Genomic DNA, 12,336 nt, shown 5'->3' with positions numbered 1-12,336 from the left:
CTAGAAACTTGCACTTTCTACCTCTATGTGTAGTACATGTATGTGTGCACTTTATATCCTCTAGTAGGGACATATATCTTTTTGTAAGTAATTGTAATTGGCAGTCAATGTAAGATCACTAACATGCACATATAATCTTTAGACAATATAACCGATGAAGGACCATATGTAATTCTTTGAAATTATGAAAAGATGTCTTCATAGTAAGCATAATTTCTTGCTATTAGGTCGGCTAGGTTAAACTTTGTGGGGTACCCATAGCTGTAAATTTTTTGTATGCACCAACTTTGTAAAGGAAATTGAATAGCTTCTCCCTAGGACTCTCTTCTGCAAATTGGCTCTTTAACATCCCTGACTGCATCATGTGTGAAGTAACACTGTAAACCTACATTTTTGAAAAATGTTATATATTGTTAATATCACTCTATTGTTGAAGGAGGTGTCTCATTATCTGAAAAGAAGAATTCCAAAGAACCCATGGGCTTTCTCTGTGTTGTTGGAGGTGTCTCATCCTCCAAAAAGAAGAATTCCAAAGAACCCATGGACCTTCTCTTCACATAGTAGAGTACCCATAATATCTTTAGGACTAGATGAGGTGTCTCATCCAAAAAAAAGAATAATTCCAAAGAACCCATGGACCTTCTCTTCACATGGTAGAGTACCCATAATATCTTTAGGACTAGATGACCCATGGTGCAAAGAAGATGCTCTAAGGTTCTCTTTGGCATTCTCTTCACACGATAGGGTACCCACTAGTTAAGTGCATCAAACACAAGGATTAAATTATGCCATAGGAAAATAATACTTCAAGAAAAACGCTATATAACAAGAAGGAATGAATATTTGTGATTTTACCTTTCATAAAGAGTCCGTATAGTCATAGTCTTGTGAAGTGAAATTTAGTCAAATTAGACCAAGACTCCCGAAATGCTAGAGCATGTACTATAAATAAAATCTAGTAAAACAAAGATTTTTTCAAAAGTGACACGAGTATAAAATGGTTTCTTGGCTCATTTTCTACATATCCCAATTTGAATAGCAACGAAGCTCTCTTTCTTTTTCGAGATAGATTTCTCTTTTTCAAGCAACAGAGCTCTTTCTTGAAAATACAAGGGCTCTTTTTCCAAAGTAAGTGTCTTTTCCAAAAAGCACAAGGGCTCATTTCCTAAGGACATTCATTAGCATTAAAATTTGCTAGTTTCTAATTATAAAGGACTCAATTTTTAGACAACGACATTATTTTTTAAACATCAAGGCTGCTTATCTCTTAGCTCTTAGTTTCAGATTATCCAACCTATTTAAACCCTCCTAGATTTGGCATTATGTTTTTTTTTTTGGGCAATCTCTAGATTCCCAACAACATCACCATCAAGAATAGCAGCTCCATAGGCAACGTCAGGGCCATCAACAACAAACACATCATCTTTAGCATTATTGGCAACATCTAAGAGAAACAACGTTCCATCAAGTAATTTTTTCATTTTTCTGCATCTATGGCATAAATCTTGTGTTTCTTGGGGTTTTAGAGCATTATAAGCCTTGAATTTCCACGAGCTGCTCAACTGTGTGATAGAAGAGACTACAGGGGTCCCAATTGTATCCTCACATTGCACGATTTACTTATATTCTTTGTTTTCTTCTCAAATCTCAAAAACAAAAAGAAGGTAGAAAGAAAAATTCACAAGCTTTCAGGTGTGGCAAAGAGAAGCTCTTGATTGTTTATAAGAAGCTTCAGAAGATTTTTTGATTGATTTTCTGATTGATTTTCTATAAGATAGTTATATATTGGTGGATCCACATGCTCATAGGGTTGCACTCATGGATAAAGATATACACTCTCTAAGGAGAGTATCATATAGATTTGATAAATCAATTAAGCCCGGCCCATGGAAATATAAAAAAAATCTTTGAAATACTAAATATCCCTCCAAGAAAGAAAGCACGTGATGGCGGGATAAAGATTGATGCAGTAAACCATGATGTAAGGAATGCAGTAGGTTGATTTAAAATTAGAAGAGTCTTAGAGAAACTTGTAGGAATAGAGGGCTCAAGAAACACAATAGAGAGTTATCACATTGGATGCACATAATGAACAATTACTCTCGAGCATATCTCAAGGGTTCAATGTGCACATCATTTCTATCTATGGAGAGGGAATTTTAATGACTACCCCACATCTGAAGGCGTGACAATTCGAAGAGACATGAGAAGGGAAATCAACAATGCGATCATTCTTCTCTCATTAAGACATACACTAGGCCCTTCATAATGGTCCATAATAGTATTCAAAATGAATTCTTTATGAAACCAACTTTATTTTTTTGTTGAAGTCTCTTAATGGCAGAGAAGCCGGATGACATCCAAAGACAAGTTTGGATAGTGGTGCCATGTTACATAATGCAAGTGGTGCTGGAAGCAAGTAGTCTAATTAAACCAATTATATAATATTTAAACTCAAGTAGTGAGAGTTCTCAGTTTCCATAGGCTAACTTTTTTCTTTTCCCTATGTAAAGTTTTTTGTGCTATCTTTTTTGTATAATTTTCTTTTGTCTCTGTGAATATTCTATTATTCATTTCTTTTTACTAGCACTGGAGCTACTTTTTGCATTTCTAATACAAACATTCATTGGTCCATACAAACTTTTTTCTTTCCCAATAACAAATCTTCTTTTTAGTGGTATCAAAAGTAAGTACCCAGATTAAGCCAGTTATACACTCTTTATGGCTCAAGGAGTGTGAGTTCTTACTTTTCCCATGCTAACTTTTTACTTTCCACATGTAAAGTTTTTTGTATACTTTTATTTTTTCCATGCAAATATTCTATTATTGTTTTCTTTTTGGTAGCACTGGAGCTACTTTTCGCATTCCTAATACAAATATTTATTTTGACCATATAAATTTTTTGATTTCTTGATAAAAAATATTCTTTTTCACTTTACATTATAATTTTTTATTTCATGACCTTTGCTTTTGTTAAATTATAAGTTCTTAGTACATTTGAAAGGCATGGTAGATTATATATAATAGTTATATTTCAAACTTTTATTGTATTGGAAAGTTTACTATAGATAGCATAGTTATATAATTTTTAATTGCAAAGTAAAGAATCAAACATTTGAGAAAGACCAAAATAGTTAACAGTAAATTATCAATTACATCAATCCACAATCTCTAAGATATGGGTTTAATACACTATGTGCAGGTGAAGGAGTTCTCAAATATGCTCCTCAACTTCTTACCATCTAACTTAAAATAAAATTTAGTAAGAGGGTCACTCAACATCAAGAAAATGTCTTGTCTAAGGAAGGCTAATGGCCATCGATCTTTCACAGTTGCTGTAATGATTTCATGTTCTCCCCAAAGAATGTTCAGTTCCACCATTTCTGAATCACTGCATATGTCTTGGTCCCGTGCTGAGCCATTCCGTCTCCACCTCTTATAGACAAATCACATACATAATGTTTGTCATATAATAGAGCACCTATTTATCTCACATAATAAAAGTACTTACTATACTAACTAAAAAATAGAGGCTATAATCACATTAACCAAATTATTACCAGAATGTTATATAAGATTTTGAAACTCAATAATCAACTATGTCCTCTTGATAGGTTCTCTTTGTATCCCATTGCTTACCCAAGAGATGTTTCATCCGTTCTTTAGTTGGACTCTTGCAACCATATGGAATCTTTGTTCTCTAGAATTCTTTGCAAGTTGTAAATAAGAGAATAAAACAACCAAAGGGAATAAACTAACTAAGGTGAATGTCTTTTGAGCATCTATTTGGTTTCATTGAAGCTTACACATCATTTTCAAGTTTTACCTTACAAGTTGCAATCACATCTATAGTAGGTTGTGGCCATTCGAGACTTGACAGTAATGGGAGTGATGGGGGTTACAAGGAACCATACTTAATATTACTTGATGACACAACGTACAAGGAATCATATAGTAAATATACGTGGTGATGCTAAGAAGCTGGCATAGCAGAGTTCTCTTCCTCATATAGCAAAGTTTCGATTTTAGTATGAAAAACATTTAGCTTTCCACTTTAGCACTTTATAGATTACCATTATGGATATAATGCTGAAAGTCATACAGATATAGCATATTTTAATCTAAAAATTTTCAATATAAAATTTTTATCTTTTCTCATCATCTCTTCTGTTTCGAACCTTAATACTATGTATAGAAGTTATAACCTTACATTTGCACGTACAAAAGGAAAACACTTTAAATCTTGTTTTCCATCTTTAAAAAATATATATAATGGACATTACAGTAAAAATAAGACTAAGAATCAAATAATAAGTAGAATATAAAATGTGTTACCTTCTAACTCTTTAAAGAAGATGTTGATAGATAAATAAAATCCTTTGATTACTGAAAAAATAGAACCCGTAGACCAAAAAAAACCTAAAGATTGCTTATTACCTATTGTGAAAAAAATTCTACAAACATCATGGAAGATTAACCTCCAAATCCAAAGTCTAACTTAATTAAAAACCTAAAGAGTGATTATTACCTACTCTATAAAAAGTTATACGAGTATAATGGAAGATTAATCTCTAAATCTAAAGTGTAAACTTAATTTAAAAACCTAAAGAGTGATTATTACTTACTCTGAAAAAAATTTGAGCAACACCAAAACTTTAAAATAGAAAGCTAAAATCTACAATATAACACACATTATCAGCAACTTGGAACCTAAAAAACTAATTAAATAATGACATAAATATCAACAAGGTGTAATAAAAAATTAGAATCATAAAGACTTGAAGGCTAGTAGGCTAAGCAACATACCTGTAAACGTTTTCCTCACAAAAAAAGGAGAAAAGCAAAAGCTATGGTGGAGTTGAATTATGAGTTAAAAAAAGGAGGTGCGAGGAGGAGGGGGGGGGAGGGGAGGGAAGAGGAAATGTGGAAAGGGGGGAATATTTTGAATTACAGTCAAATCACCTTGTTGTCAGGAGTACAAGGTACATCTGTATTTTAATGTAAACATCTCAATATTTTATTTGAGAAACTTTGGCAGAAGATTTAAAAAGATCCATGTTACATGGATCTTGAATCCTAGTTCTCTCATTGGCTAGATCATTCTTTTTGTAATACTTTCTTATACGGCCCTTTTTTAGTCCAAATTTCACCTAATGCTAGATATAACTATTGCACATGTATCCTACCATCATTGTTATCGGCCATGTATTAATTAGGCACCTTGCACCCTAACATTGCATAAATCATTTAGACACTTTGCAACTGAGCAGCACACAATATTTATATGGACACTTCACAACCTAGCATCGTAGCTGTCTCACATATGTCATCTAAAGATATCAACAACGTGCAAATCTAGAAAGGGTGAGGAGAGACAAAAAGGTTACGTGATCGACCTAGTTGGTGGTAGAAGATTTAAAAAGATCCATGTTACATGGATCTTGAATCCTAGTTCTCTCATTGTCTGGATCATTCTTTTTTTAATACTTTCTAGTCCAAATTTCACCTAATGCTAGATATAACTATTGCACATGTATCATACCATCATTGTTATCGGCCATATATTAATTAGGCACCTTGCACCCTAACATCGCATAAATCATTTAGAGACTTTGCAACTAAGCTGGCTTTGATTGAAATATTAAACGATAGAATCCAATCGACGCAAAGATGGAAACTTGTCTGACGTTGGGCAATTATCTTCTACGTCATCATGGATGGTTGATAAGGTCCAAGCGAAAACCCCATTGGCGTCGACATCGTTGTGATGATTAGAATCACTCTGCCCATCATACTCAGATCCCCTATTTGCTCTCTGTAAATGTGGATCTCCTCGTAACCTACTTCGTCGTCTCTAAAAGGGGGGTCTTCTCCGTCAACTCCCTCATCCCCTGGACGCTTATTTATGCAAAACCTTCATTTACACGAGTAGCTAAGGCATAGCTCTCAATATCGACTAAACACCTCAACAACTCAGCTACGACCCGATGATATGGGGAGTCTCTAAAAGACACTGAATTGATATGGAAGTTTGAAGTGAAGGTATGCATTGGGGCCAAAGGAAAAAGGATTCTCCTCTTAATATTGATAGATTAAGAACTATAATCTAAAATTTAAATGATAAAAAAAAGGATTCTCCTCTTAATATTGATAGATTAAGAACTCTAATCTAAAATTTAAATGATAAAAAAAATAATCTAACGACCATAATTTTACAAAACCCGAGAGTGTTGCAGGTTTTTCTTCTTCTTCTTCTGCTTCTGCTTCTGCAGCCGCCACCGCCGCTGTCGATTTTCCTGTTCCTGCTGCGGCCATGGGTCTCACCTTTACCAAGCTCTTCCAGCGCCTGTTCGCCAAGAAGGAGATGCGGATCCTGATGGTCGGCCTCGATGCGGCCGGCAAAACCACCATTCTCTACAAGCTCAAGCTCGGCGAGATCGTCACCACCATCCCCACCATCGGTAAGTGCCTTTTCTTTCTCCTTCCGGCCATGGCTATCTGCACACTTACCCAACAATGCGTCTTGCACCTGTTTGACCCTAATTCTTCATCTGGGGTTTGTGCATTCTGCTCGGTTTAGCATATCTTCATTGTTATTCGCCGTTGTCAGGGCTAGGGTTATTCTGCTGCTAGGGTTAGGGTGATTCTTGGGATCCATCTGAGTGTCGCTTCATTGTTGCTAGGGTCAGGGTTTCCTTGATCCAGTTAGTGTCGCTTCATTGTTTGCTAGTTAGGGATTCTTGGGATCCATCTCAGTGTCGCTTCATTGTTGATAGTTTCCTTGGATCCAACCCATCGTTTTAAGATTAGACAGTTGATCAGCTGTGCTGGGTATGGATCCATGCCATTGCCAGAGTTTCTTGGGATCCACCTTATCGACAGGGTTTTTCAGGATTCTAGGGTTAGGGTTTGTTGAGATCTGTTCTTTGGTTCGTAAATGCTAAGGTTTTTTAGGCAGACCACTGTCTACTTTGCAAGTTTGTCATGGATCTTTTCTTCTTGTCTCTACATGAAGACTTCCGACACCAAGACTGCTGTGGGGATAACCTTTTGATGTTACTTGGACTGCCTCTTCCCATTAATTGTAATTATGCAGGTCCTGCCTGCGTTAGTATGATTTGATATGTTTTGTGGAGCAGGTTTCAATGTGGAAACTGTGGAGTACAAGAACATCAGTTTCACCGTCTGGGATGTGGGAGGCCAGGACAAGGTGACCGTGCTTCCAGCTACATACCTCTTGTTTACATTGCATCCAGGCATAGTGGTCTCTAGTCAGCTTCTATAATTTTAAGTGTGTTTTGTAATGGGGACGGTTTTTTTATGTTACATGTTCTTGAACTTCTCCACTGAGCCGTTCTTATATAGCTTAACTCAAGTCATGTTTTAATGAAAAGCGGTGTATTTGGAGCAGATTCGACCACTGTGGAGGCACTACTTCCAGAACACCCAGGGTCTTATCTTTGTGGTGGACAGTAATGATAGAGACCGGGTAGTTGAAGCCCGAGATGAGCTACATAGAATGTTGAATGAGGTCACTCTCAGCTCAATACTGGTGCTATATTCAAGTTAGAGTGTTTGATCCAGAATAGAAGAGATTATGTTAATGAAAGAAGGCTTATGTAGTATATATATACATGTTTGAATGGTTTGCTGGATGCATGGAGAGTGTATTTTTTTTTGCTTGTCTGCGCCATTGATATGTAAGGTAATGTGTGGAAACAATGCCTTCTCATTGACTTTGCCATGCATGTTAAAAAAAAAACCCAAATAGAAGAGCTGTTTTTTCAACATTTTCTTCTTCTCCCCCTTTCTTCAGGACGAGCTGCGGGATGCTGTGCTTCTTGTATTTGCCAACAAGCAGGATCTTCCGAATGCCATGAATGCAGCTGAAATCACAGATAAGCTGGGCCTTCATTCTCTGCGCCAGCGCCACTGGTATGCTCTCATTTGTGATGTGAGCTAGGCTGAATAGTGTAAAAGCTTGCAATGGGTCATCTGAATGCTTCATCCTAGCACTTTACAATGAGGTTGGTTGCTAGTATTAGTATAGATGGTGGTGGCAACGCACTGATTTACAAGGAGGTTGATTGATAGGCTTAACCTAGATGGTTGAAGCAACTTAGTGAACTACTGTATTCTGAGAAGTATCAATAATTGATGTCTATATACATGGTACAAGATTTTTATCTACAGTGTAAGAACCTACTGCAATAGCGGGCTTTATGGTTTTTTTTCATTTGGTACAGGTATATTCAGAGCACATGTGCTACTTCTGGAGAAGGCCTATATGAAGGTCTGGACTGGCTTTCGAGCAACATTGCCAGCAAGGTAAGGGGTAGGAGATTTAGAGATTGTAAGTTTTCTGAGCCCATTTTCTGCCAAGGGAGGTCTGATTGTGAAGTGACCACTGTGCAGGCTTGAAGTGATATTGCTGTTTTTCACCAATATTGGGTAGTTACTGCCCTTGGTGCCCGATCTGCTGAAAATTTGCCATGATTTGGCAATAGCTGTTTAGGAGCATGTGGATGTCTCGATCGCCTAGTCATGGTACTTTTGGCTGGCAAGGCTCTTCTTGTGTGGTTTTCCTTTTCTTCACCTGCAGGGCCTGGTTTTGATGATCCTATTTCTAATTTTATCACATTCTAAACTTGTAAACAAGGACATGGCCAGTTTAGTTTTTATGCAAATAAATAAATAGCATTTCGTATCATGGTCAAAAGTTTTTAAGGTGCTAGACATGCTCTCTACCTTATGTTCACTTCATTCTGATACTGCTCCTACCCATTGTGCGGTATGGAATTGTCTGCTAGGCAAGTGGGATGGAGGCCCTGAGCCCAGTCACCCCTTTCCACAAGCAAAAATGGGGGACCGTGTCCTTTTTGGGTGAAAAAGTTCGCATGGTGGAATTGTCAAGGGTATATGATTGGTTGGTCCCTCGATCAGGGCTCACATGGGTGCACACTTTACGACTACGTAATTTGAAGCACAAATGTGCAATGATAATACGTGGGCGCTCACCCCTTTACACAGAAAAACAAGCTACGCGGATCGTTGCTGACTAGGATGCCACCTGTTGTCCATGCTTTGAAAAAGGTTGGGCAGCTAACATTGAATAAAATGACATGGTGTTACCTCTCCTTGGATTGGTTGGCTAAGTTGCTTGCTTGCTTTTTAGTTGGTTCTCATCCCATTCCAAATAATGAACCTTGATTTTTGCAATGTAAGAGTTTGACTTTGTCTTTCATTTGAACTAGAGATGAGTTAGGTAGTTGTCTTGATTGGTCGGGGAAGCCTTGTCATTGATTGGTCATTCGTTGTTCTTTGATCTAGATGCAAGAGAGAAGTCGTCAAGAGTTTGATTTCAAATCAAATGAGTAGGAACTGGCTAGCTTTTACCATGTTGGTTAAAGTTACCTGCTCTGAGTTGTGTATTTGAGCTAAACCTAGAGTTGGACTTAATGCGCATGTTTGCATCCCTCTTGCTTCTCTTACTAAATGTTTTTAATCCGTGATCAGAATTCTTGTTAGTACTTGTTTGTTGCTGCCTGATTTCTTTCGAAGGGTTTGTGGAAACTACTAATGTAATATGTTGGAATATTATCAGTTACAGATTGTAATAGTGGTGAGTTTGTCTGTGTGGTATATAATAAAGAATTGTTTATTGTGGCAAATTTTAAGGCTTGTATAAATTATGTTAGCTAATTTTATGTCCAAGTTTGTGTACATGAGCTTTTCTTCACATGTGGCTTTTATAATTTTGTACTGTTATTTTACAATCATCTCCCACTATTTGGGTATCAAGAATTGTTTGCTTTTTGTAGATTTAGATGTGCTACACAGTTGGGAATATGGGGAAGTTGGTGCTCTCACATACTAAATTCCAATCAAGCTTTTATCGTGAACATTGGGTAGATTGTGCCTTTTAACAAAGCCACCAGTTGGGAATATGGGGAAGTGAGTGCTCTCACATACTAAATTCCAATCAAGCTTTTATTGTGAACATTGGGTAGATTGTGCCTTTTAACAAAGCCACATACTACTTACCCGACGAAGTTAATGACAAAAGTGTATATCTGTTTGAGTCTTAGAACGAGCGTGCTCGCTTTTGACCTTGGCTCGGAAAAGAAAACATACTATTTACCCTAATTAACCTCGATAAAAGCTGTATGTGACACCCATGATTGATCACTCCTAGATTTTAGCTTCCTTAAAATAGGTGGTACATAGCCTTGTAATGCAATTTTCTAGAGGAATTTCATCTTACTGTAATCATATACAGGTGTTTTTTGATAGAAATGATAAGAAGAATTGGGTTAGATCTAATATCTACTTGGTTTGATGATCGGAATGAACAAAGATTCTCTATTCAAAGTTTTATTAAACTTACTATTTATATGCAATTAAACTATGATATTATGGTATGTATGACCACAGAATCAACCCAAATGTAGTAAAGAGGCTTCTCTTATTCTTCTCCACGTACTTTCTCTTATTTTGTTCCAATATTGTAATATACAACATATTTTCCTATTTGCTTAGTAAATCTAAAATGCCATGTCATTGTATTACCAAGCCCAAGACATGTTCTATAGAATCCATCCATCCATATGGGATCTAAAGGAGTTTTTCTACATCCCTATGTGTCCAAACTATCCGTGTGATCGTGTATACCCATGCCCTTGGTCACTCAAAAAATAGGTAGTAAAAATAGACAATGAAGTGGTTAGATGCATGTTCGAGTATACCCATGTCCTTGGTCACTCAAAAAATAGGTAGTAAAAATAGACAATGAAGTGGTTAGATGCATGTTCGAGTATAGACTCCTAGCTACCATGTTGAAAATTGTACTTAGGTGTCTAGGTTTTAGAAAGGTTGTACTTAAAACTTAAAGTGTCTAGTTTTTAGAAAAGTTTTATTAGTGCATTAAGACTTCATATATGATCAGTAACATCAGAGTTAAATTTTAGGATCTTTAAACATGAAACCACTGGTAGTTATCTTGTTTGAGACACTACTAGCCCAATTAGTATCTGTCATCTATGTAGTTGTATCTTTTTATAAGCCTCATAGAAAAATCCATAATTAACATTGGAATTTATGTATCTAAGAACTCGTCTAGCCACATCTAAGTGTGGCTTCTTGTGGGAGCATGTACAAACTAATTCACAAGTCAAAACATCATAGCCCAATTTTGGTCTAGCAATGGTTATGTAGATCAAGCTAACCACTATATGCTTGTACATAGTGGGGTTCTCTAAAAGCTCACCTCTATTTGCGAAAAGCTTAGTGTTGTGTTTCAATGGCACTGAAACAAGTTTACAGCCTTGTTGATGAAATTGGCTAGCATTACACCAGAACACGTGGCAACTCCTTCAAGCCATATCTTTGTACTATGCAACGCGCTTCATGTAAAACGATTATGGGAAATCTCCAAGCTTATGACTTGTGTAATGTCCAAAGATAGTCAAACTCCGAGTTTACATCTTGTGTAATGCCAATAATGTATATTTAGACTAGGAAATTAACTTAGACTAGCTTATTGGGTCCTCGAACATTCCTTGGGTGGTCGGACATTATACAAACAAGTATTGTATATAAGACATTTTGACTAATGATAATATAGAATCCCATTCTCACAATTGAGTTGAGTCTTCTTGCTCTTGTGATTGAAGTTGCTTGTATAATTTTCTCTTCTTGGTTACATGCATGCTTAGGGATTGTGTGGGTGAGTGATGATATTGATGTGTGCTCTCTTCTCCCTTCCTTCTTCTCTTGTCTACTCTCTCATGCTTCCACTTATCGCCATGGCATCGAAGTAAAGGTTGAGCTTTCCATAGCTCCCTCCCTCCCTCCCTCCCCCCCCCCTCTCTCTCTCTCTCTCTCTCTCTCCCTCTCTCTCTTTTCACTTCCCTAACCCATTTGCAAAGGTCCTTTGTGATGACAATAAAGGAGGCGAGGTTAAAGACCCTAGCTCTCATAAAAGAGACTTACTCTCCTAAGAATTCTGAATGCACCTTCACAAGTCTGCAGGCATTCTGGCCATGCATGTTTACACCTCAAAACATGTGTTCATAAGTCTAATTCACACCTCGAAATGTGCTTTCACAAATCATATCGGGCCATGCATGTTCCTAGTTCCCACATACATTCTTAACTTTGTGAATGCACGTTCACAAGTCTAACTAGGACATGGCCATAAACACGTAGCTTTCAACTCTCTCAGCCATGCACGTACTTACTCAGAATGCACATTCTCAACTGGTGAACGCACATTCACAAGTCTAGTAGAGACAAAAACTTAAAAAATTCAGAAGAAATCTAGAATATCCTAGATCA

At 36.9% G+C, this 12,336-nt stretch overlaps 1 protein-coding gene across 1 annotated transcript; it reads left to right on the top strand.

Annotated features, from left to right (window-relative positions):
* Nucleotides 1–6,245: 6,245 nt before the first annotated feature.
* On the top strand, nt 6,246–8,719 carry LOC147632618 (ADP-ribosylation factor 1). The gene is made up of 6 exons (XM_086807406.1): nt 6,246–6,461; nt 7,140–7,210; nt 7,412–7,531; nt 7,817–7,935; nt 8,247–8,328; nt 8,416–8,719. Exons 1-6 carry the CDS (start codon nt 6,314–6,316, stop codon nt 8,419–8,421), a joined length of 546 nt encoding a protein of 181 aa, XP_086663532.1. The 5' UTR covers nt 6,246–6,313; the 3' UTR covers nt 8,422–8,719.
* Nucleotides 8,720–12,336: the final 3,617 nt, after the last annotated feature.

This window comes from Cibotium barometz, chromosome 13, assembly GCF_041138505.1.
Source record: "Cibotium barometz isolate CiBa-2024 chromosome 13, ASM4113850v1, whole genome shotgun sequence".
Taxonomy (NCBI): Eukaryota; Viridiplantae; Streptophyta; class Polypodiopsida; order Cyatheales; family Cibotiaceae; genus Cibotium; species Cibotium barometz.
The sequence above is the reverse complement of the archived record's forward strand: the minus strand, read 5'-3'. Positions and strand labels throughout refer to the sequence as shown.